At 54.6% G+C, this 25,387-nt stretch overlaps 2 protein-coding genes across 2 annotated transcripts; both read left to right on the top strand.

Moving 5' to 3' along the window:
• Positions 1 to 360: 360 nt before the first annotated feature.
• EMWEY_00014210 (Afh1, related, related) lies at positions 361 to 12,437 on the top strand (the record flags this gene model as incomplete). The annotated part of the gene is made up of 12 exons (XM_013479350.1): positions 361 to 3,075; positions 3,392 to 3,777; positions 3,882 to 4,497; positions 4,891 to 5,128; positions 5,260 to 6,038; positions 6,166 to 6,195; positions 6,327 to 8,687; positions 8,968 to 9,195; positions 9,294 to 9,647; positions 9,873 to 10,142; positions 10,501 to 11,335; positions 11,581 to 12,437. 12 exons carry the CDS (start codon positions 361 to 363, stop codon positions 12,435 to 12,437), a joined length of 9,669 nt encoding a protein of 3,222 aa, XP_013334804.1.
• Positions 12,438 to 13,812: 1,375 nt separating this feature from the next.
• Positions 13,813 to 24,837, top strand: EMWEY_00014200 (hypothetical protein, conserved; the record flags this gene model as incomplete). The annotated part of the gene is made up of 25 exons (XM_013479349.1): positions 13,813 to 13,828; positions 14,218 to 14,289; positions 15,029 to 15,190; positions 15,401 to 15,550; positions 15,676 to 15,873; positions 16,006 to 16,050; positions 16,185 to 16,313; positions 16,410 to 16,853; positions 17,045 to 17,062; positions 17,201 to 18,276; positions 18,498 to 18,756; positions 18,937 to 19,149; positions 19,307 to 19,356; positions 19,438 to 19,543; positions 20,238 to 20,356; positions 20,655 to 21,087; positions 21,326 to 21,739; positions 21,967 to 22,017; positions 22,133 to 22,380; positions 22,621 to 22,717; positions 22,967 to 23,191; positions 23,368 to 23,577; positions 24,191 to 24,274; positions 24,515 to 24,601; positions 24,770 to 24,837. The coding sequence occupies 25 exons, from the start codon at positions 13,813 to 13,815 to the stop codon at positions 24,835 to 24,837; spliced, it is 4,974 nt and encodes a 1,657-aa protein (XP_013334803.1).
• Between the last annotated feature and the right edge of the window lie 550 nt (positions 24,838 to 25,387).

Raw genomic sequence — 25,387 nt, 5'->3', positions numbered from 1 at the left:
TTGCAGCACAAGCCGCCGCGGAACTACTGCTGGCGTGTTTAACCCAACTCCCGGGATCGGCATCTTTAACGTGCAACACAGCTGTGAGCTGCGGCAACAACTCGCTGCAGTGGCCTCTTCAAGACAGTGCAACAGCAGCAGAAGCAGCACAAGTGCGGACACCATTGGTACCTGTTTGCCCTGGAGCAGCAGGTTTTCCCTTTGGCAGCAGCAGCAGCAAATGCAGATTCCGTCGCTCCGACGAGGCTCAACGAGCTGGGCGCAGATGTGCGGCTGAATCGCAGGGCGGCACAGCAGCAGCGCAGCCGCTGCGCAGCAACAACACATCATGCTAGCCCCTAAGGTTCCTGCAGCGGCCACATGGGAGATTCAGATGATGCGGGGGAGCCCCAGTGTGCAACGGGGTCGCAACAAGAACAGCGACACCACCACCACCACCAACAGCCGCAACAGCTGCAGCCGCAACAGCTGCAGCCGCAACAGCTGCAGCAGCAACAGCTGCAGCACCAACAGCTGCAGCAGCAGCAGCTTCAGCAGCAACAGCTGCAGCAGCAGCGAGCGCCTTTGTTCCGTAGCAAAAGCAGCTCCAGCTCATTTGGGGAAAGTTACACCTACCCGTTGCCACTGCTTTGCCCTCTCACTCAGCTGCCTCAGTTGCAGCACCAGCAAGGACAGCAACAGCATCAACAACAGGAGCAGCAGCAGCAGGATGACCAGCCTTATGTTTCTCTCCGATCGTCTCCAGCGCCAGTAGGGGATTTGCAGCAGCAGCTGCTGCTACAAACTACGCTGCTGAGGCAGCAGACTTTCAGCCCATGTACCATGGGCAGCAGCAGCAAATTGCTGCAGCAGCAACAACCGGGACGTCGTTCTGTTGTCCCATCCGCTTCAGCAGCCGCCTCATACTCACTGAAGCGGTCTGTTGCTGCAGGATTTCCTGCTGCAGTGGCAGCAGCATCAACCTCACCAACAGCAACAAGACACAATGAAGCGACGGGGGTTGCGCCGCGCCTTGCTGCGACCACAGCAGACTCAGCGCAAGCAGCATCAGCAGCAGCCGTGTTTAACAAGATGGATCCCTTGGATAGGCCTGCTCCGTTGCAGGACGCAACAGCAACAGTTGCTGTTTCCTTAACAACAGCAGCAACGACTACAATAGAGACAGGAGGGCCGCTAGAAGCTGCTGGTGCTTTCCCCGCAGTGAATCAACCAAAGCCACACGCGCCTCTGGGTCAGCTAGGGTCCATGCATAGCACTGCAGCAGGTGCAGCAGCAGCTGCTGCTGAATCAACAGCAGCAACAGTGGCTGCACCTGTCGATTCCCCACAGTCGGATTACACCAGTCCTTCCTCCTTGCAGCAGCAGTTGTTGCAGCGGCAAGCACTGCAGCAGCAGACCCCCCTGCACGTTTCATCGGTGGAGCAGCAGCCGGTGCCTCTGCAGCAATCATTGCAACAGCAGCAACAGCAACAGCTTCGTCCGTCTTTGCCCGTCCCTGCTACGCCCCCCCCGCAAATATGTCTAATAGGGTCTCGGCTGCTGGCTATGAGGAGCCCGTGGGGGCTCTCAACATCTGGGGTACTGCAGCGCAATGGCATAAATGAGTTGCTGCTGTACCTGTCTGTGCTGCAGTCGCTGCTGCTGCCTGGCAGATGGGGGGGCCTTATGCCTCTGGGGGCAGCAGACTGTCTTGCGGCTGCTGCAGCTCTCCCAGCAGCAGCAGCAGCAGCCGCTGCTGCCGAAGGTCTCGCGCGCGCTGCTGCAGCAATGGAAACACCCCTCTCTTCCCCACCGGCACAGATACCGTGGCAACAGCAGCAACAGCTGCTGCTACTGCTGCCTCGACGCTTTCTGCAGCAGCTGCCCACAGCAGCAGACGGCTCTTCAGGCCTCACACAACTCAATGGTCTGTACCGACACCTCCGGAGCGCCATCTTGAAGCAGCTGCAGCATCAGCAGCAAACTAGTGCCTGCGGGTTAGAGGAGTCTCTCGTGGCGCAGGCAGCAGAAGCAGCAACTGCTGCTACTGAGAGTGCAGCTGAGTTGGGGTTGCACGGAGAAGATGCAGCAGCTTGGCCTCCTGTTGCAGCTGCCGTCGCTGCTGTAGAGGCGACCGCAGCAGCGGCGGCCTCTGCGGCCTCAGCCGCTGCTGCTTCTACTATGTTTCCGCTTGCTACTACTGCAACGGAAGCTTCCGGAAGCCCGTCGTCTGTTTGGGGAGCTGCAGCAGCAAATCCGTCATCAGCAGCAGCAACAACCGGTGTCTCTGGAGCTGCGTCTGGGGACAGCAGCAGCTTTGAATCAAAGCGCCGTGAGGCGCTGAGGCAGTTAGGGCGTCTGCTGGCATCCCCCCCTGTTATCGTTGTGTTTGATATATACCCCAGAAGCAGCACCCGGAACAGCAGCAGCAACGGCGGCGGTGGCAGCAGCACCAGCAGCGCCCGCTGCGGCATGCCATCCTCCCCGCCCTGCAGCAACAGCACTAGCAGCAGCAGCTTGGCGGCTGAATTCGGGGAGGCCTTTGGCTGGCAGATCCTTGAGTTCAGTTTGACTGAAGTTGGGGCCCCTCCGCTGCAACTGCTGGTGGACTTCTGCTCCTCTCTGAGGTTCTGGCTACAGCTAGATAGACACCTCAACTTGGCCGTTGTGAACGTACACCCCAAGAGCGGCTGCGGAGCTTTGCTGCTGCTTGCATGCGCAGCGATGGGCTGCGGCAGCAGCACGCCAGCAGCAGGCTGGGCCTCTCAGGAGCAGCTTCTGAAGATGCTTGCCAACGCTTCCGTAGCTGCCCAAGACTGTACGTACCCTCCGATAACTCAAAAGGCGAACAACAGCAGCAGTAGTAGTAGCAGCAGCAGCGCCGGTAGCAGCAGCAGCCAGAGGGGAGGGGGGGTGCTCCACTGGAAGCCTGCTGACCGCTGGCCGCCTTCTTGTCGCCGCTACCTGACCTACTTCGAGAGTCTGCTGCGCCAGTCCTCTGTGCGCTTGCTACGCTGCTGTTGCTTCTACTGCTGTTGCTGTCCTTTGCTTTACCGAGAATTGGCTGTTGCTGTCGCTGCTGAAGTTGATTTGCGGGTCTGGCTGGTGCTTCTGCCTCTTCTGGAGTTTTGCTGCAGTCCTTGCACTTGCTGCTTTTTGCTTCCCGTCTCTATCCTCTAGGGAACGTTACGTACCTGCAGCTCTGCTGCTGCTGTTGCTGCTGCTGCAGGGTCGAACCGTCGGGGAAGAGGCAGCCGGCGCCAGACGGGCTGCGGCTGCGGGTGTAGAGACGCGAGTTGTCCGTCTGAAGAATTTGCTGGTGGATCACTTTGCTGCTCCCGCTGCTCTTATTGCTGTAGAGGTGTATGAGCTCTCCACTTGCTGTTGCTGCTGTAGTGGGTGTTGCAAGAAGGACGATGCTGCTGACCCCGCAGGCGCCCTTATCCGCCATCTCGCTCACAACACATACACACTGACAACTCACAGGACGCCCGCAGCAGCGACAGCAGCCACAGCAGGTGCATCTATAGACAATTTTCCTCTCGCCCACCCTCCACTGCTATGCGGCAGCAGCAGCAACGGGAACAACAGCCTTAACAGCAACGGCCCTGAATCAGAAGGATACATATCTACCCAGCGGCTGCTTCCTGTTGCTGCCTCACAGAAGCTGCATTCTCAGAAGCAACAGCCACAACGCCAGCAGCAGCAGCAGCAGGAGGATGGAGTGGGGCGGTCGCAGCGGAAGGGGATTGCTGGATACTGGTTGAAGCAGCGCACGAGCGGACGGCCCCAACAACAGTGAGGCGTGTAGCTCCGATTAGCTGCAGAGTGGCTGTCGGTGCTGCGGGATGCTGGTGCTGTATTTGCTGCTGCTGCCGGATTTGCTGGTGCTTATGCTGCAGGTCTGAGGGCCACAAAAGCGAACGCACGGAGAGCCACCCATATTTGCAGGCGCTGCGGGAGCAGGCGCGCCTGCTTCCGGACTCTTCATCTGTATCATCGGCGGCAGCAACAGCAGCAGCAGCAGCGGCAGCAGCAATCGAGAGCGCAAGCAGCCCAGATGACGTGCCTTTGTTGCTGGACCCTGGGGGCCCCTTAGGCCACCTCGGGGCTTGCTGCGAGGCCTACGTCTCTTTGCCAGTATCTGCACCCTGCCTCAGCAGCAAAATCGCCTGCTGCTGCTCCCCTGTGTCTGCCCCTACTCATGTGTCTTGGGGTGGGTCGGAAGCAGCAACGGCAGAAGCTCCAACTGCGGCTGCAGCTGCTACGGCTGAAGGCTGCAGCCCAGGCGCTGCTTCAGCGGAGTGGCCAGGATCCCCGGATGCAGCAGATGCAGCAGAGGCTGCCGATGTTGCACTTACTGCTGAAGAGGCTCTCGCGATGCTACAGCATCGGCAGCAGCAGCAGCACATGCAGCAGCGAAGGCTGCAGCAACAGCACCAGCGCCAGCTCCACTCCCACTTTGCCTTACAAGCATGTGCCCAGGACTACCAGCTAATGGCTGCAGATACCCTTCCGGTGCGTCTGAGCAGAAGCAGCACCAGCAGCAGTTTGCGCTGCAGCAGCAGCTTTAACGGCGGTAGCTGCATCTGCTACTTAAGTAGCTGAAACAGATGCCGTGCGAAGATGCTGTGTGCAGAGACACTTGCTCAAATATATCTAGACTCAGATTTATTGAACGAGTGTCTCTGCTTTCGCAGCGGTTCCTGCTGCAGCCGCAGATGGAACTGCAGCAGCAGCAGCTAGAAGCGCTGCTGCTGCAGCAGATGGTGCAGCAACAGGCGTAGCACGAACAGCAGAAACCCATTGGGGCAGTAGTTCCACGTGCTGTGGACTAGCTGCCACTCCTGAAGGTGCTGCGTTAAGTGCGTCAGCTGCTGCTGGTGCTGCTGCTGGTGCTGCTCTGTTCAGGACGGGTCGGCGTCAGCAGTGTTTGATTTTGCACATGACAGGAGCGGCAGCAGCCGGCAGTTGTTGCTGTCCGGAGACGTCTTAATTGTCCTGAGACAGCTGGTACCAAGACTCCGGCCTTCCAGAGAAGGGGGGGCAAATGCGGCGGCAGGGGCACAGCACCAGCAGCAGCAATCGAAACAGCAGAAGCAACAACAACAGCAGCAGCACATCTACGCCGTGTATGCCTTCCATACAGGTCTGTCTGCAGGGTCTGCTGCTGCTTTGTGTGGCAACAACAGCATCTGGCTTTACTTGTGCTTGTGCTGCGTTTGGATCAAATTGGTGCCGGTGTTGTTGCTGCTGTTGCTTCTGCTGTGGCTGCGTCAGGGTTTCTGCCCGAAGACCAGTCTGTGGTAGAGCTGCACTTTCAGGACTTCGATTCTCCAGTTCCTCTCCCGCAGCGCCTGCGGGTGTCACTGATTTTCGAGCATGTTGACAGCGTTTTCAGAAGCAGCAGCAGCTGCTGCTGCAGCCCAACAAACAGCACCAGCAGTAGCAACAGCAGCAGCTGCAACAGTGATGGCACCAGCACAACGTACTGCAGCACTACATGCACAGCAACCAAGTCCGATCCACCGCCAATCCAAGTGGGGCTGGCAGATGCTGTTGCTGCAGACCTTTCGCCAACAGCAGCAGCAGCAATAGGTGCTGCTGCTGCTCCGACGGAAACGGGGCCACCTGAGAGAGAGGCTATTCCAGGCAGCAGCAACACGCCTAGTAGCAGCAACAGGCCTCCGCCCAGCAAATCTCTTGTTGGTGGAATCGTATGCTCGTTGCTGCGTTGGCAGCATCCGAGAGACCACCCTGCAGAGCAGCAGACGCGACAACAGCAGCTGCACCAGCAACTGCCTCACCACGAGCCGCAGCCACTAGCATCTCACCGCCTGAGCACCTGCAGCAGCGTGAGCCTCACAGAGACCTTTGCGCCGCCTCTCCCGGGATCTGCAGAGGCAGGAGCAGCTGTAGCAGGAGGAGGCTCCGGCCTCTCTGTCGGTGCAGGCACGGGCTCATTAGCAGCAGCGCTGCAGCGACATCTCCACATAACGCGGCGCCCAACGCCAAGCCGGAGAGACTTTGCTGCGCGGCATTGTCTACAGATCGATCCTGTGAGTTGCTGCTGCATTTAGCCCCGTTGGACCTGCTGTTTGATCCGTGGTGCTGATGCACAGGAACACGAAGTGGTTACAGCAGTGCTGCTGCTGAAGTTCTGCTGTGCGACTCCTGGTGCTTCAGGCGTTGCAGCCGCAGCTACTGCAGCAGCCGGTGTGCAGCAGCACCTATTGTTACACTGGTTGTGCTGCGTCGGTGTTTCTTCTGGCTGTTGCCGCTGTGCTGTGTTACTGCGGAGAGCAGGCCATGCCTTTGAATTTGTGTGTTCCCCTGTGTTGCTGCAGCGACTGCTGCTGATGCTGGTTGAGGCTTCCGGCTGCAGCAGCGACAGCTGCGCTGTGGCTCTGAAACTGTGCAGCAACAACTTTTGCATGGCCTTAAGCCTGGTGTCTTATTACTTTGCTGCTTCCAGCTCTGCTGCTTCTGCTGCGCTGCATCCGTCGCGCCTGCTGCAGCACGCACTTCCTCCCCCTTGGCTGCAGCAGCAGCACCTCTTGCACCGGCAGGTTTCACACTACTTGCAGCTGCGGCGCCAGGAACAGCAGCAGCAGCAACAGGAAGAGGTGCTGCAGCTGGACTCTTCATCATCGCATATCACGTATGCAGCAAACTGTGCAGTGCAGCAACAGCAAGAGCAGCAGCAACAACCACGAAGAGCTTGTCCATCTTTCGACTGGGAATCTTGGAGGGAAGGGATTGTGGGTGGTGCTTTGGGAGGCTCTACTGGGGCCGCTGCACCAGCGCTGCCGGAGCTGCCGCAGCAGCAGCAATGGATGTTGCAGCAGCATCAGTCCCTGCTGCAGCAGCGCCACCCACTCAGCCCCCGTGACCCCAATCGGATTGACCTCTTGCCCCTGAGGAAGGAGCAGAGCGGAAGGCCCAGTCCTGCAGAAGCTGCTGCTGCTGCTGCACATCAGCAACAGCAGCCAGTACACCAGCTAGAGCGCATCCACCGAACGGCTTCTATGAACAGTGGGTCTCCCTCTGTAGGTTTTATCGCGAGAAGCAGCAGCTTCGGGGGCGGTCCCCGGTCGGTGGGTGCAGCGGGGATGCTGGGATCTCCTTCTGCTGGTGCATGTACTGCTGTTGCTGAGGAAGCCGTGGGCGCGGTGTCTTCGTTGGACCCGCAAATGCTCCAAGGACAGCAGCAGCAGCAGCATTACCTCCAGCGGCAGCAACAACACGACAAATCTGCATGCCCATTGGATATGCATGTTCCTGTTGAACCTTTAGTGGCCACAGCAGAGACAGCAAGGCCCACAGCAACGGTGTCTGCTACCCATACCAGTTTGCATGCAGGTGAGTTGGCGCTGCATACAAGCCCAGCTGGGGGCAGATCGGACACTTCACCCAACCCTACTGCTGCTGCTGCTCTCGGGAGCGCGGCTGTCCCCGTAGATGTGCCTCCCGGTTTAGCACCTCCCGCTCATGGTGCTACTGCACCTGAAGATATTGCAGCAGCAGCTGCTGCTGTGGGATGTGCTGAGGGGACAGCAGTGCTTGCCGAACGCGAGTTAGCTGGTGGTGGTGCTGCTGAGGTGACGGCTGGCGCAGTTGCAACACCTGTTGCTGCAGCGCTTGCTGCTGCAGCAGGTGCTGCACCAGCTAACCTGGCAGCTGACGTTTCTGATGTAGGCCATGCTGCTGTATTGGGAACTGCCCCAACACCACCTGCACCCGCAGCTGCTGCGTTGTCATCATTGCCTTGTCTCCCCTCAGCAGCAGAACAGCAGCAACAGCAGCAACAACAACAGCAACAACAGCAGCAGCAACAACAGCAGCAGCAACAACAGCAGCAGGAGCAGCAGCCAGGGAGGGATGAGGAACGGGCCCCCTGTGTGAAGAGCTTGAATGATGGCTCGTCGGTGGCGGGAGCTCGTGATGCTTCAGCAGAGGCTGCAGGGGCAGCAACTACAGCAGCAACAGCCACAGGAGCAACAACAGCAGCAGTAGCAGCAACAGCAGCAGCAGGGCCTATGACTGGGCAGGTCCTTGCTGTGCGGCTCCCCGACGGCCGTCTACTCCATGTGGCCCTTCCCCCCGACGCTGCTGTTACTGGCACACGCACAACAACCGGCGCTGTCGTGCCTGCAGCAGCAGCAACTGTGTTGCGGGATGATGGTGCAGCAGCAGCGGCAGCAGCAGCAACGGGGACAGTACCAACAGCAACGGTTCTCCCGGCGACCTTCGCTGCTGCTCCTACCCAAGCTGCCTCACCTGCTGCTGTGCTGCAGAAGGCCAAGCCACCCGGGCCCCCTCCACGTGGCCTGCGGCCACCTCTGAAGGCGGAGCATAAAACTGCAGCAACAGGGGCAGCAGCAACAGCAACAGCAGTTAAAGCGGCTCCTCCACGACCCAAAGGCAAGGCTCCGGGGCCCCCACCTCCAGGTCGCCCACCTGCAGCAGTAGCATCGAAAGCAGCAGCAACAACGCCATCAGCAGCTGCATCAACAACCGGTACCAAAGCCAGGGCCCCGGGACCCCCTCCTGCTGGGACACCACCGAAGAAGGGCCCCCCAGCAGGGCGTCGGCCTCCACCTCCTAAGGCAGTAGCAGCAGCAAAGGAGAAGTCTGCTGCACCTGAAGCAGCGCTTCCATTAGGTCGAAAGATTCACTGGAAAGCCCTCACGGGGGACAAAATTCACGTACGTCGTCTGCTGCTGTAGCTGCATCAGCAGCGACAACAACAAGCAACAATTCTTGCAGTAGCTGCCACATCTAGTCATACAAGCCACTGTTGTTCCTGCATTGGATAGATAGGGGTCTGGAGGTTACGGGGTGCAAGCTGGAGCATGGGGTCGTAGTGCTGCTGCTGTGGGGTTGCCTAGAGGAGGTGCCTGCCCTTACGAAGCCGCAGCAGGGAACACCAGTAGAAGGAGCAAGAGGTCAATGCCGGCTGTTTTGTCTTCCTGCGCCTGTTTGCAGGGTACGGTGTTCAGTGAGATGCCTGCCGTGGGGCCCTTGGGACCCTCTGCCTTTGTAGACGGCGCAGCCCTCAGCCGCCTCTTCTCCCGCACGCAGCCACCAGCAGCAGCTGCTGCTGCAGCAAAACACCCCACCAAAAGGCCGCAACTGCAACAAACCAAATTTATATCAAGCAAAAGAGCACAAAACGTCGCCATTGTCCTCGCAAGGCTGTCTCTGTCCACGGAGGTATGACTGCTGCTGCTGCTTCCGTTGGCATCCGTTTGTTGCCTTTCGTTAAAGGACCCATGGCCTGTTGCTGTTATTGCTGTTCCTGGTGCCTGCAGGAAGCAGCACAGCGGCTCCAGCGGCTCGATAGCAGCGGGTTGTCTCTCGAGCTGCTTGATCGGCTTGAGCAGGTGTGCCCTTTGCCTGAGGAGCTTGAGAGTTTCCAGTCTTATTTACAGCAGCAACAACAACAAAAACAGCAGCAGGATCGGCAGGAGGTGCCTGAGAGCGTTGCAGGCGGAGTCGCGAGTTCTTTCCCCCCGCTGCGGGATGTGGAAGCAGCAATGCTGCCTCTGGCTCGACTTCCTGCTGTTTCATCTCGCCTTCGAATTCTTCGCTTTGATCTGTTGGCCCCTAAAACGATCCAAGAGTTGGATGATGCCCTCGACCTAGTCGACAAAGCTGCCGAGCAGGTGCGCTACCTGCTGCTGCGCGGCGTGCTGCTGTTGCTGCTGTTGATGCTCCGCAAGGTGTGGCTGATGCTGGTGTCACTGCTGTTGGTCTTGTCGTTTTGCGTGGCGTGTCTTGGATCTGTGGGGAGGGGGGTCACCGTGCACCATTTGCTTTGTTCTTGTGGTATCTGTAGGCCTTGGCTTTAGAGTGTTTTGCGAACTGGAGTTGTGATTTCTTGCATGCAGGGGCGTAGCAGCCGCAAGTTCCGCGTGCTGCTACAGGCGGTGCTGCAGTGGGGAAATTATGTGAACCACGGGGTGCGGCTGGCTGCAGCATCGGAGGAGCCTCAGGCCTCCGAGGGTGCAGCAGCAGCAGCAAAAGCAGCAGCAAATGCTGCTTCTGTCGAATGTCTGCCCACGCGGGGCTTCGCGCTCACTTCTCTCTTAAAACTGATGGAGTTCAGGAGTACAGTAGACAGCCGCCTTAGCTCCTTGCACTACATCCTTGTCAATCTGGTGAGTTCTTTCTGCTACTGCTGCATCTTTTGCTGCTGCGTGTGCGTCTTTTGCTGCTGCCGCGCAAGTGCTTCTGCGCAACAGCCCTTGTGACACCCGCAGCACCGGCCGCGAAGACCCGTTCTGCATGACATTTTTTGCAAAGGCGGCATGTGCTGCTGCACCGCCATCCTCGTCGGCTGCTGCAGCATCTGATGCAGCCTGCAGCGGTCGTGCATTTGGGGATAAGGCGCATGTTCGTGCGGCTGAGCAGCAACAGCAGACTTTGCGGTTGTTGTGGTAGTCGTTTTGTGTTGAGAGTTGGAGGTGCAGCTGCTGCTGAATGTAAGTATGCTGCCGTCATTGCTTCTGCTTGCAGATGGCCTCCCTACCGGATTTGCAATTGGAGCGGCTCCCGGAGGAAATGCCGCTGGTGGAAGAAGCGGCTCGCCTGACGGACGAGGCTTTGGATGCTGCTGCTGCGTTGCTGCAGCGCGAGACGCAGTTCTTGCTGCAGCAGATTCAGCTAAAAGGGAAGGCTAAGGGGGGTCCCTGGGGTCCCCCGGAGCTCGAACGCCTGCGGCGCCTCCACGGCGAAACGGTGCTGGGATTTGAGCGCGTGCGGCAGCGATATGCAGCAAGCAAGGAGCGGGTGATGGAACTCGCCCGGTTTTATGGGGAGGAGCCGCAGCGTCTCAGTAGTGCTGCTGCTGCTGCTGCAGCAGCAGCAGCAGGAGAGGGCTGGGGAGGAATAATGCAGGCGTCGCCCTTCTCCACGCTGGCTGCTATTCTTGTTACCTTCAAACAAACGCTGAGAGACATTCAGCAGCACCCGAAGCGTTACGCTGTGCTTCTCGCCACCAACAGCAGCAGCAACAGCGGCAGCGGTAGCGGTAGCGGGGAAGGGAGAAGCAGCAAAAAGGCAGTACCAGGCCACGGGGGAAATGGTGTGCCCGCCAGTGCTGCTGCAGAAAATAAGAGAGATGGCGAATCTTCTCCGTCTGTAGGCAAGGCTTCTGCTGCAACAGCAGCAGAATCAGAAGCAGCAACAGAGCAATGCTCCGGAGTGCAAGGCCAACTGTTGCGCAAACGCAGTGGACCGGTTTCATGCGCTTCTGCCGCTGCGTCTGCAGCTGCTTGTGGGGGTATTGGCAAGGCCGAGAGAAGCCAGCGGGTCTCCCGCCTGTCCCCTGATGAACAACGCCTCCAGTTGCGTGAGTTGCTGCCTTCCCCCCTCCCGAGTACTTACACCATAATCGGTCTAGGGGATTAGGGTTTAGATTAGAGCACGGAAAGATCCTTTGGTTGGGGCCACTCCCAGCCTTCGCCCCGTAGTTGTTGCTTCTGCCGCTGCTGCTTGTCAAGGAGGTACTGCTGCCTCTGCTGCTGACCTGGCGGATGTCTTGGTTGCTCGTGAACATTCTTGTCGCTTCTGTTGTTATTGATGTTGCTGATTCAGCGAAGCGCAGCTCGAGCTGCTTTGCACTTGCCTCTTCTCTCCAACGGCGTCTTCCCCAACAGCAGAAGCAGCAAAACCAGCGAGTAGTGGCTGCAGAGCAACAAGGGAGCAGTGTTGTTCAGCAACCCCACCAGCACAGCGTCGCAGTAGCGGTGCGGTTGCCTTCTGGGGCCCCTCTTAAGGTGAGCCGTGCGGCTGCTGCAGATAAGGCCATCGACTGCTTCCGCGGCACCTCTGCTGGAGCAGAAGCAGCAGCAGCTGCTGCTGCTGCTGGCAGTCGGGCGTCACTACGTGCACTTATTGATGAGCCGTCGTTCCCTGCTTTGGATATAGCTGCCTCCATTAACAAGGCGCTTTTCGCTCAAGATATACGCGGCGACGACACACAGAGAAAGACTGCAGCACCAGCGGCAACGGCAGGAGCTGCAACAAGAGCAGCAGGAAGTGTACCCACGGCACCTGTGGCCGAGGCCCACCAGGGGTCTATCGCAGAACAAACGTCAATGCATTCTGCGGGTGCTGTTGCAGAACAGCCAGGCAACCGCCCGCAGCTGAGGCAGCAGCTGCAATTGCAGCAGTCGGCGCCTACGTCGGCAAGTGGGCCATTTTTTCCTCCTCGCGTGGTGCCGAGGCACCTGAAGCAGCAGCAGCAACAACAGCAGGGAGTGCCTCCGCGTTCAAAGGTACCACTGGTGCTGAGGCCACGGCTACCGCCCCCAAAATATGAGCGGAGCGAACAGCCGAGTGGCCCACGTCTCAAAGGTGGGCATCGGCTTGTTGAGTCAGGAGCGCAACAACAGGAGCAACAGTTGCAGCAGCAGGAGCAACAGCCACAGGAGGAGCAGTTGGAGCAGTAGCAGTTACACAAACAGACGCGTTCTGGGGTCGGTTAGTATCCCCCAAGAGGAACCAGATTGTGGCAACTGCCTCATTGTTTAGCAGCAAACATTCAACAGTTTTTGTCCAAGAGCAACAGACAGAGTAGAGACGGCCTAAACTCTAAACACTAAGCTTTAGTGTCTAATCCCTCATAGATTGTCAAGGGAGTGAGTGGCGTAGAGCAGCTCACAGCGGGGGCGCGCAACGGAAGGAGCTGCTTCCCTTCTGTTTGTCCGTCCGTGCGTCTCCTGTCTTGTGGAAGGGGCATTGGAAAGAGCAGACTAACGGAGACTAAGTTGCCTTCAACGTCCTTTTTGCAGTAATCGCCGGAAGAGGTGCAGTAGGCTTTCCCTATTCTGGCTTCTTGCGGCCTTTTCTGCTGGTGCATGCCTGCTTGCAACCAGAGGAGCTACTGCAGGAGTTGCAGCTGCAGCAAACTGTTCGCACGCGGAAATGAGCGCGGCGGCTTGCCCCACAGGCAGCATCTAAGCTACAGCTCTTTGGTACAGCTACAAACTGGGACATCCTGATAAGCTCATGCTGCTGCAAAACAACAACCTGCGTCGATCGCCGCTGAGAACGAAACCAATCCATGGAGGACCGAGGGAGCAGTACTAACTCCCGTTCAATATGGGTTGCAAATATTTGAACGTGTGAACTAATTATTATGCTGAAATCTCTTTGTATATAGATAGGAGCGCATTTTATACCATGTGCATGTATATGCAGAAGAAGTAAATGCCTTCAAATTTTTGTATGCTGCATCTGATTGACATAGTCCCAAACTGCTGGAGCTAACCAATTGCGGAAAACCCTGTTTTAGGGGTTCTTGTTGAATGATTATGCTGCATTAAATCTTATTTCATCCTTTTAATGTCTTATTTCTTCTTTTTTGAATCCTATGAGACACTAATAATAGAGGGACAGTAACCGACCAGCGGCCTCCCGCTACTGTCCATAGCCGCCTGCCTTTTCTGTTGACGTTGGCTGATTGAGCTGCTCTTTAAAGTTGTTTTATTTGAGCTTAAAATACCCGGAAACCATTAAATGTTAATTTGATTCTAAATATCTCGTGAAGGCGAAGCGGCAAAAGACGTACCAGCTGTCTTCTGAACTGCGGCGGGTTCTAGGGCGGGCGGCCACAAGGCGGTCGGTCCTGGGGCGGCTTGAACCCGGACTCCCTGTCTGCTCCCTGTGGTGGCCCTGTCTTGATTTCTTTGGATATATCTTTGTTTTATCTTTAATTGCTTTTAAGAATTCATTGTTTTGCACGCACAACCCCCCCTTCTAGACAGAAGACGCCGCGACGCCGCCCTCTCGCCCCGGCTTGCGGTGCAGCCGACTCGACGCAACATGGCGAGGCTAAGAAGTAAACCCTAAACCATACACCCTAGACAATTGCCCCAAACATTAAGCACTAAACCCCAGTTGTTGGGCCCACGCTGCTGCGTCTTAAGTTAGCGCTCCAACGGGAGCGTCTGTAGTGCTGCAGCTAATCCATGACTGTAGTTCCTTCTCTCGTGCCAGAGAGGCCGAGCTTCAAAATCCTATACTCCAAACGTTAAGTGGCTCCTTCCGTTGCTTGTCAACGAGGTCCTGAAGGTGGCAGCAGCTGAACTTGCTAGGTGTATCTCGGCTGCATCGCGAGCTTGGGGGCCTCGCCCTTCAAATTAAGGTATTGGGGTGTATTGTTTAAAGTTCATAGTGTGTCTTTAAGAAGTTAAATGCTTGTTCTGCTTATGTATGTTTCTGTTTCAGAGACCCCCTCTGCCTTGGTGCTGCTTCTTGGCATCTTGGAGACCCTTCTCTGCCTAGCTGCTGAGCCCGCAGGTAAACATAGGCGGGTCTGAGGAGCCCTGACAGTTGCTAGCTAGTGTTATCATATCTGTGAATATTACCGGCACTGTCTGTGTTGTTTTGTGTTGAATAAAAATTGTCTTTGTGTTTTGTTTTTGTTATCCTCTGCTGCTCCGAATTTGTCGCCTGCTCTCCTCTCCATAAGACAACGTGCAACGGACAGCTCCTCCAGCTGCATCAGGTCAGATGTTTCCCTTTTCCTTCCTTGCTGGCTTTGGACGAGACGGCCATGTGTGGTATAGTAGTAGTAAACAGAGTACAAAGAAGAGAGCTACAACCTGAGACAAAGCTAGCTCTGCCGGATTTGCACATTCTTACTTGGCAACTGTTGCGTCTCTTGTCTTCTTCTCAGCTGGTGCTGTACACCTGAACTATGCGGGAGAGGGTTCAGGCGGAGAATCAGCCGTATCCACCGTGCAAAAACAAGGCGCGTACTTCATTTTAGGAGCTGCCACATGGTGGAAGTGTCTGGCCAATGGGTTCTAGGGTTTCTGTGGCCGTCCATGTTTATTGCCTAGGGTCTTGAAGGGTCTTTTATTTAGGATTGTATGAACTACAGTGTAGAGTTTTATTGTTGCCAGGGGCGAGGGTCTTGGGTCTACCACAAAGAGGTTTTGACGTTAAGATCAAGGTGTAGGCAGCGTGCACGGCGCTTTTGGGTATTGACGGTTTAGGTTTTTGGGTTTAGGTTTGTGCCTGTTGTGCATTTCAGACGCTCACCTATTGAGTGTTTTAGATTCGGAGACGACAAAAACACATATTGGAGCTCTCCAAGACCCTGCAGCTCACTGCAGTTCGCCAGATGCCTCCACCACACACTTCTGCTACACCTTGAGGGAATATGCTGCTTCTGTTCTGGTAACTCAGCAGCTAGGTAGGACCCACAGCACCTGTTGGGGTTTCTGCTGCTGGTGCTGTTTCTCCCTCTCCTGCTGCAATGAAGGCAGGAAGTTGAGATGGGCAGCCCTTTGCTATTCTCAACTAAAAGGGGCAGTGAAGCCATGGTAGAACACAGTCAGCTGGAGCATGCATGCCAAAGCCATTGGGGCTTGATTGCACATATGCACTCCGTTTACTGCTGCAGAAGGTGCAGAGTGCACCCACAAGAGCCTGGAGGAGCTGAAGGCAGAGAAACGGCAGCGGAGAAAGGCAAGAAGGAAGCAAAGGATACGCGGTGCAGCAGTTACAAAGGCGGCCCGCAGAGCAAAATCAAGAGCAAAAAAAATTGCGGGCGGTAGGGAGGAATACTCGTGCTGATAGTGCTGCAGCTCGTGCTGGAACTACAGCAGATTTCTTTGTCTTGTTTGTCCTTACGAGGTGAAGACCCATCGCAGAGTGCTGCGTGGGTTGCTCTTGCAGGCTTGGCTTCTGCTGTAGCAGCAAGCCATGGAGAGGCTAGATCCCCATCGAGGAAGCCGCAGGTGCAGACCTCTTCATCATCAGGTGCTAGTTTGCTGCAGCTGCCGTCTCTGAGTGACCAAGCAGCCCAACATGAAGCACTGGCTAAGGACTACGCAAAGCAGGTGCAGATGGCCAGGCAAAATGCTCAAGGCAGAGGTCAGCCCCAATTTTACCCTTGACCCAAAATGGTAAAGGGCGGATTCGGATTTGGTAGAACCTGCATTACCTCCCACATTGTTACCCTACAGCAACCCTAAATCCTGCATCCGGTGTACTGATGCCCTTCAGGGGATGGCTCAGGCCTCACGCAAGCAGCCATGAAGATATTTGACGGTAGGCCACTCCGTTGTTTCTGCGGCAAAGCCTATTGCAGCAGCCGAGGCTCCTGCTTGCATGGAGCTGTTGTACCTTAGGTGAGCATGTGTTGGGACTGGGAGTATTTTGTGTCTGTTGGTTGACTTTTGCAGCCTCCCTGTACATCCAGGCCGGAGGTGAGCCGAACGCCACAACAGCTGCAGCAGCACTGAACAGCAGCAACTGCTACTGCAGCACTCAACTGCTCCGTTGGTGCAAATCGCTTCTCCGCATGCACTCCGGTTCGCTCTTGTTGCTTGTGGTGCGTGTGCGGAATGTTGCTGCCTGCGTCCATGCCTGCTGTTCCTGTTGCTGTTGTTGTTATTGTTGTCTTTTAGCGTTGCTTCTGACGGGTATGGCAAAAGAGTTATTAAGCAGCATCGTTGCTGCTGCTACTGCAGCTCCCGATGGTGTTTCTGTGGAACTAGACCCCCGGGAGGTGGAGAGTACGCTGCGGTCGGTGTTGGTCGGGGGCAGTTCTTTTGCACAGCCTGTCGCTGCCTTTTGTGTTGCCATCATCGAGGAGGCATTAACCAGTATAAATGCCAAGACAAAGACAGCACAAGAAGCGAAGGCAGATGCCTTTTTAGCGCTCAATGATCTCCACACGACTGTCGCCACCACAGCCAAACTCAAGGCAGAAACCACTGCAGCACAGCTGGATGCGCAGGGTCGTCAAATAAACCAACATGTGAAAACAGCAGTAGCAGCCACTCCGGCTGCGGGACTCAAACAGCAAATGGCCGCCCAAGTCGTTGACCTCGTCCTTGCCATCATTGATCGTGAGTTGGTGCCGCTACTGCAGTAACGCGTTGCTCCTGCTTCTGCAACTAGTTGTTGATGCCCAACGACATCTCACGCTGTCAGTCACAGAGAGGCACGTTAAGAGGACGCATCAGGGCATCCTGTGAAACCGCTGCTGCAGCGCCTTGAAGCATTATTCTTGTGTGTATGCGTTGCTTGCTGCCGGCAGACCCTGAAGATGTCACAGGTAAGGAAATGCTACTGTGGGATATTTTAAGATTGCAGTGGAGACAGCTACACAGATCATTATCCATTCTTGCACGATTTGACAGTTTCAGTGTAGGGTCTATGGGTAACGGTTTAGGCTGTTGAGCTGTTTGTGCAGTGGTGAAATACACGAAGTCGTCTGAAGGTTCTCGCAGCAGTGGAGGTGGAGGTGTTCGGCTGTCCGTTAGCGGAGGCAACGAGGAGCCCATCGCAGTCCCGGCCACCCCACACGTCGACCTCGGTGGAGCTTCGCCGGTAGTGGTCCCTCCAGTGGCCTCTGTGGTGGTGCCTGAAGGGTCCACCAAGGTCTCTATCTCAAACGAAGAAGCAGCAGCAGCAGCTGCTGCTGCTGCTCAGAAGCGCTTAATAGCAGAGGGGGGGCAAACACCAGACAGCAGCACAGGGGGCGCTGCTTCGGTGTCTTCTTCGGAGGCGACTGTCCACCCACATTTCTCGTCTACGCGTCCAAGCAGCACCTCGCATCTCAGTAGCAACGTGCATCACACGCAGGGGGCCCCTATCTCGGTGCACCTGATGCGCTTCGGCGAGGGCCCAGCATCCCAGAGCACCCCCCGCAGTTCTGCTGGTGCAGCCTCTGCAGGACCCTTCGTCTCGCAGGGCCTCAATATTCAGGGGACGTCTCCCATGCCCCTCCCCCGAGGCATCCAGATAGTCCATGAAGGCTCTGATGGGGCCCCTCAGACCTTAACTGTGCAGCGCACTTCACACGGCATCAGCGCGCAGCATGGACCAGGAACAATAGGAGAAGCATCAGCTGGTGCACAAGGAAATAGTGCACCAGGTGTAACAGTTCACCGCATACGTTTCGGAGACGGGCGTGAGCAGCAGAATCCACTTGTAACACGTCCTGGTGACAACACGCCACCTGGAGGCCCCCCGCTGCAGCACAGGGGTGTCCAGATCAGTTTTGGGGTTGAAGGGCCCCGAGGCTCACATGTGGGGGGCAGCAGTAAATGGGATGCACCCAGTGCTTCTGCTGCTACGGCTGGTGCTGGTGCGGCTGCTGCTGCTGGTGTTCCCATCTGGGTCCATCAGCAACTAGCGGCACCCGACCTGACGCAGCTGTCTATCCCAGGGTTCACAGCCACCGCCGCTCCTCTAAGCAGTCTCCCCTTCTATCAGACAATGGGCCAGGCCCCCAGCATCGGGCCCCGCTTCCACGGTGTCCAAGTGGTGAGCCGATCCTCTCCAGTTGTAGTTACTTGCCACGAACTACATTGCACGAAATCCTAGCCAGCATTTGAGACCTGGCTGCAATCTCAGAAGATGTGGCTAAACAGGACGGTGGAGCTAGCTGAGACTGGCAACCTAGCTGAGAAAATATCACGAATTGCATGCAGATGCGACCTCGTGCTTGCCCTCTACCCCTTCCTCATTATTTCCTTCTGTTTCAGGACTATGCCCTCGGCAACGTTGGAACTCCCAACGACATTTGCGTGACGGAGGCTATGCTGTTCCCTACTGGGTGGATGGGCTCAGGGCCTCCAGGGGCGGCCCTAGGCAGGTCTACGAGAGGGTCCCCCCACTCTATGGGGTCCCTGGCGGCCTCCGTTGCAGAGCGGTGGGCCTTCCGGAAGGCACAGGAAGCCACTCAGCAGTCCATTACTTTCTTCCGCAGCAGCGACAGCATCAAGAAGCATGTGGACAGGCTCCGTAAGCAGCCACACCAACACTCAGACTGCATGCACGAACTCCTGGGACTCCTACTGTCGCCATTTTCATTGTCAGCAGCAGCAGCAAACACCAACAGCGTTTGCTGCGGCATGCGCTTGGCGTTTCTGTGTAGTTGGGCCTGAGTGGTTTCTCTCTGTTTCTGTCTTCCTGCTTTTACAGTAAAAAAACACCTGTCCCAGCTGCAAGAAGTAACGGCACCTGCTCCTTCTTTCAACACCCTAACCAGTAGCGGCTGCAGATCGCATGCAGAAGAAGCAAGGAGGGCATTTTACAACCTGTTCTTCGGCTCCAACCGCCTCTTCGAATCGGTCTTGAGTAACCCAACAGCAAATGCTAGGCTGCAGCTGCGAGCCCAGCTCCTCCACTCCCACGGTCAGCTACTGTTCACACACTCAAGCATTTCCGCTTCTCTAGGTTTGAGAGTTTACGGAGTAGGGTAGCTGACGTATAGAGTCTACGTTCAAGGGTTCAAGGCATACAGGCTGGGGTTTACGGTTTGAGGTTTAGGGCTTTGTGGGCTGTCTTTCAGGCGTTATTCCTGCAATGCCTGTGGAGGTAGACAGAATGATGAGCCAAGAAGTGAGGAAGATTCAAAACAGCGTCCACTCAGGCAAGTGTTGGCTTGTTCGTTTGTTTCTTTAACTTTGTTTGTTTGCTTAGCATTTTCCTTTAAGTATGTTTGTTTGTTTGGCTGGGTTCGTTGGTTTGCTTAACTGGATGTGTTTGCTTGCTTGTTTGCATGACATCTTCTGTTCGCTTAAACTTGGTTTGTTTGCTTAACTGTGTCTGTTTCTATGCCTGGTGTTGGTGTGTTTTGCCATCTGTGTTTTGTTAATTTTTTTATCCTTTTTTCGATTAAATTGGTGTGCTTGGGAGAATAGAGGGAGCACCGGATGTGGTGTATGCATGCAGGAGAGAAAGGCAAGTGTAGCGAGTCCCTGATGCTGACAATACACTTAAACGAGATGCCGCTGCTTTTGGAGCAAAGCCGATTGCTATCTAAAAAGTGTCCTCTAGTCTTATCTCATTCTTTCTGTTGCTGCTGCTGCTACTGGCATTGCTGCAGCTGCTGCTTACGGCTTTCTCGATGCATGCGGCAAGAAGTGCTACAGCGCCCCCAACACGAGGAGAGGAGATGGTGCGTAAATTTGATTCGTTGACGCCGCTTAGTTCAAGTGTCTCCAAAAACTGTTTCTCCTCTGCTTCAGAAGAACTCCCTGCCTCTGGATGTAGAGACTGCCTTCGTGGCGCCTTGCTGCAACTACTCTGAAACTTGGTTTCTCCTGTTGTTCACTCTATGGTTTACCAGTGTTCGGTCCCGTTTGGTTTACCAGTGTTCGGTCCCGTTTGCAAGGATGCATTGAAGTTAATACAGGTTTAGGGATTGATATCGTCTATTAGGGCTTACTAGGGTTTATTAGGGCTTAGGGTTTAGTTGTGTGTCCTAATGAGGTTTTCAGTACTTTTAAGCGCCGTTTTCTCCCTTGACCACACCCTCATGAAGCTGAACACGATGGCCTACCGCGGATTGTCTTTGACTGCCCTTTTCTTTGGGAACCTCAGTTCGTCAGTCCCTCATGTGAGTCTTTGGCTTCCTTCCTAGTTGCATGTCGCCTGGATGAGGTGTGCCTGCCGGTACATAGCTGGGCCTCTTTGAAATCTATGAAATACCTTATACTGTAGACCGGTGCCGCTGCGAAATGAAACTGAAGAAGCGTATCGCCTTTTATGGTTTACCGTGTGCAGGGGAATATCCAAGGTGTGTGTGTGTGTGTGTGTGTGTGTGTGTGTGTGTGTGTGTGTGTGTGTGTGTGTGTGTGCTGCTGCTGCTGCTGCTGCTGATGCTGTTGCCTCTCTACTGGCTTGCTTGTACACAGCTTCCAGAAGAGACCAAACAAGGACAAATTGAAGAAGCTTCGAGGCAGCTGATTGCCATGTGGGGCGCAGAGAAGGGGAGGAAAGCAAAGAAAGGAGATGCAGAGCGGCTACCACCTGGAGAGGTTCTTCCATTGCTTGAGGTCTACACCGCCGGTCTGGAGCGGCTGGTGTCACTGCTACTGCAGTCACCTCACACGCAGCATTTGTTCAACCTCGCCACTCACACTTGGGTGCAGCTGCGAGGCATTTACAACGCAGCGGAGGGCTTCAAGCCTGACAGCAATTTCAAGGCTACTGCACGAAACAAACAGCTCGCCGCTGTCTTCAGCAAACTCTGGTTCGATGGGGACGCCACACCTCAAGAGTCAACTGCAGAGGCTCCAATACTTAAACCTTTTTTTGCGCCGTTGGCTTCTGTTTCCCTTCAAATCGGTACGACTTCATTTTAAAGAACATTCGTTTCACGCATACTGTACATTCGTCCATGTACATCGTTTAGAGGTTTAGAGAGGGTTTTTCGTGTTGATTTTGTGGTAGAGTTCTCCCTATAGAGCTTTTTGTGGTTGGTTGCTGACCATGATTGATGCCTTTTCTGTTGCATTGTTTTGAGTTACCAGTGCAAGTCAGCAGCAGTTGGGATTGTTGTCTTTGTATGTGTTTTGCTAAACAGCTTTCTTCCTGCACTCTGTAGTGGAAGAGTTCAAGAGGGGCCTGTGGGGTCGTCTGGGAGCTTCTATCCGTTCTTTCTTTCAAGGGTTATTTAGAAAGCACAAGAGAATGAATATTCCAAGCACTTGGTCTCAGATGGTTTCGCGGGCTCAGGCACAGCAAACAGCAGACCCTAAGGGCTTCCAAGGGGCCCTCTGGGGCATCGAGCAGCTAGCTGACTTCTTCTTCTCTAGGTTCATAAGACCTTCTGCACTCCAGAGCAGTTCGTCTCCCTTGATGCCATCTTACATCGCATTCGTGCATGCACTGGTCTCCCTTTGGATGGCCAACCCACGAAGTCCAACGCAGTTCAGACTCAACGACCCACAAATACCCAAGGCAAAAAAACTCTTCTATTACAGCCTCCTGCTATACCGTATGTGCAAGCTCGAACCCACAGGATTTAGAGTTTACGGTTTAATGCTCAGGCTGAGGGTTTTGGTGTCAGGGTTTAGCCTTTAGGATTTGGGCCCCAGGTTTCGGGGTTTTAGGATTTGGTGGCTTCTCTTTACAGGAGTCGCAATTCGCCTCCACAGAAGGGCCCTGCATGGCGCCGGTTCTAGGGTTTAGGGTTTGGGGCTTAGGGTGCTGTTGTTTGTGCAGCGAGGAGTTTAACTAAATTGGCTGCCGACTTGATAATTAGCAGCTGCACAGGTGAGATGAAGTTTATACAGTCCAAGTAGACGCGTTTAATGCCTTGACTGTTCACGAATGGAACGAGGTTTCATGCTACTGCCTGCTGCTGTTGCTGTTGTTGTGGGCTTTGCAGACATGAAAGCAATCGACATGGGGGTAGTGACGGCTACAGTGGAGTTTTCAGGCAAGAGGCAGACTGTGGGGAGGACGGTCTTGAAGCACAAAAGGGTACCTCTGAGGTTTTCGACTTTAATGTACCACCTAAACAAGTTGCTTGCTGCATATGATGACCCCTTAGACATTGTCCGAGTAGCTCAGGACCTTGCCACCCGCTGCAAGACACCCGAGCAGCCGCAGCCGGAGCAACGCAAGAAACGCATCGTGAGAATTCAAACAAGTGCAGCCAACACCGGTGTAGAGTCCCGCTTCAGTACACACACCACCAGCGGCTGTTGGTGATGTTGCTGCAACAGCAGCAGGCGGGGTAGCAGCGCAGCCAAGTGCAACAGCGACTGCTGCTTTTGGCATGGAGCAGATGGAAGTGCATGAGCTCTTCTGAAGGCCGTTCTTACTGCTGCAGCTGTGTTGGTTGCTTCCACGTTTGGCTCGTTTCGTTTGCAGCTGAGCTTTACTAAGGAGTTCAATCGCAATAACGATCGCGCTGTGCAGCTGCTGAGTTCGAAGTTCGTCTTGGATACATGGTGTCTCCAATACAAAGGTGACATTTTGTAGTTTCGTAGTATTCTCTTGCCTTCGCTTTTCTCAATCGTATCTTACATGGCCTCATTTGTCTCCTTCCTGCCTCTTCCTTATCTGTTTTTGTCTCTATTTTTTTTATTTCTTCTTTTGCGTTTATGGCGCTAAACAAAGAGCAACAGCAAACAGATCTCTGTATTGCAGCAGCAAGCAGCTTTCTGCAGAGAACCAGCACCCAGTATCTTTCTGCTTGTGTTGGCTGCTGCTGCAGATTTTATAATGAAGAATATGACAAGAGTTCCTCAGACAAAGAGCGGCAGCAAACTTTTTTTGCTGCTGGAGGCGGAGTTAGACAAAACAGCAGAAGTGGTGCTGCGGCCTTCTGCTGCTCCTGCTGACTCTTGGGTATTAAACATAAAATGTCCTTTCATGAAGGATTTCGTGGATCCTGAAAAGAGACAAGAAGCAAGAAAAGGGATGATGCAATATGCCATTAGTAAGTGTACAACCACCTTCTGCTGCAGCACAAACAAAACCCCAATTGATGTACATGGAAGCATGCAGGAAGCATAACAGAACTTCCAAACTCCTGGATTCATCGCCAGCTTCTTCTGTGCTTGCTGCTCCTGCTGTGCTGCTGCTGTTTTTGCTGCTGCTGCTGCTTCTGCGCAGCTCGGCGCAGTTTGGGGAAGCGTTTGATACGGAAAGTGAACGCAATAGGTAATTTCTTTGTAAAGAAGTTCTCCTTCAAAAGGAAGAGGGTCCCCGGTTCAGTCGCAAATAAGGAATTTGCTGTCATCCACGTGGGGACAAGCATATGGTATAAAGAGAGTCAACGATTTGAGCATGCGCTCACCTTCAGGCCGGAGGCAATGAGCTGCGGTGAGAGTTGCTGCTGCTCGTCATATGTATCCTTTTCTAGCTTCTTGTGTGCCTCATTTGTTTATTATGTCTTCTTTGTTTACTCGTTTGGTGCTGCCCGTCCCTAGTTCCTTTGCGTACTTCTTATGTGCCCATTTATTGAATTTCTAGCTGCATGTTTTTTGTTTGCTTCCGACATGCCTCCGTCCTATCGTTCCCAGCCTCCCCTTCTTTTCATTTCGTAGCTCTCCCTTCTTTCGCTTCTTAAGTGTCTCCTTTGCCTTGTCAGCTCTCTCCCCCTAATGTTCTAGCAATCCCGTGTATTTACTTCTCTGTCAGTCCTCTGCCATCTAACGTTTTCTCCTGTATTCATGTTTAATTCTCTGCTGTGCCCTTCTTAACCCTCTTACATCTTCGTGTCTGGTTAATTCTCCACTGTTCCAGTCGTAAATATTGCACTGTCTCCTTGTCTGATTCTATTCTGTGTCTTTTAACTGTTTAATTCTATTCTGTCTCCTTCAAATGCTTGATCCTTTTCTGTCTCGTTTTAATGTTTAATTCTATGTTGTCTCCTTTTCATTTCTGGTCGTTTTCTTCATTCCTTTAATTTTTACATTTATTCTCTTTCCTTTAGGAACCCGAGTGGCAGGAGGCCCCCGCAAGCCTGTTGACTTCCGAAACGGCGATTTTGTTATGGGCTCGACAGATCCAGCAGCAGGTAGGGCAGAACCCTAATATCTTGCCTTTAAACCATCACACTAATTCCAAACCCCAAGGTCTATCCTAAAGCCTAGTTCTTTATTCTAATCCTCAACTCTAGCCAGAGTCCCAGGGCTGTTGACCCTACACAATCCGCGTCATAGACCTAAACCCCTCCACTAAACCCTAGCCATAAACGCTTGTCTAAACCATCGTTCAAAAGCCTAATCATAAACCCAAGTCTGCCTGCGATGTGCAGATGAAGACGCGGTCTTATGCGTAAATCAAGAGAATATGCAATGCTGGGCCACTCGGAGGGCTTTGATGTTTAAGGGCTCCACAGAAGGTAAGTTGTCTTGTAAACCGATGAAAATGAAGTTTAGGGATAAAACAAACCACCGTACAGGCCGTAAAGGAGACAGGATACATACAGAATTGTCTCCTCCCTCCCCCAGAGTGAAGCTCTGTCCCAACTGTGTCTTCTGCTTGCTCTCCGGTGTCCGTGGCTCTGCAGCTCCTGTATCACATTCGGAAACCCCGGCGGGAATGTGGTATGCTCGGCTAACTCCCACAAACCCTTAAAAAGAGTGTTACATAAGCATCCCTTTGTTGCAGCAGCAACAGCAGCAGCTGCTACGCAGGCAACTAAGCTCTTGCCCACACCCTTGACCCCTTAGGTACTTCGCAGACGGTAGATTATCTACCCCGCCCCTGTTATTCAGTTAGGGGATCCGATCCCTGGAGTGGCATCCTACCCCAGCGGACGGGGATCCGATAGGAAAGAGTGGGGTCGGACCCCAAGACTGGCAGCGGGTACTTGTCTCGTCTGCCCAGTAGGCTAGGGCTGCGCGAATGTTTTTTAGAAGAGACCGCTACCTCCTGAAGTGTGCCTCTTAAGCAGCACCTGTGTAGTCAACTGGTCCTTGTCTGCTGGAGACAGCATTAACGCTGTCTCATGCACAGATAGACTCCCTTCTGCAGCAACAGCAGCAGCAGCCTCAGAAGGAACCCCACGTCCTTGGCTACAGGACACGGCGGAACAGCAGAGAAGAGCACCCAAATCCTCTACTCCGTTGCAGTTGCTGCAGCTACCAATCCTCTTGCTGCTGCTGATTGCATGCATCAGCTGTTG

Source organism: Eimeria maxima, genomic scaffold (genome assembly GCF_000499605.1).
Source record: "Eimeria maxima Weybridge genomic scaffold, Emw_scaff108, whole genome shotgun sequence".
NCBI classification, from domain to species: domain Eukaryota; phylum Apicomplexa; class Conoidasida; order Eucoccidiorida; family Eimeriidae; genus Eimeria; species Eimeria maxima.
This window is presented reverse-complemented; position numbering and strand designations above follow the sequence as displayed.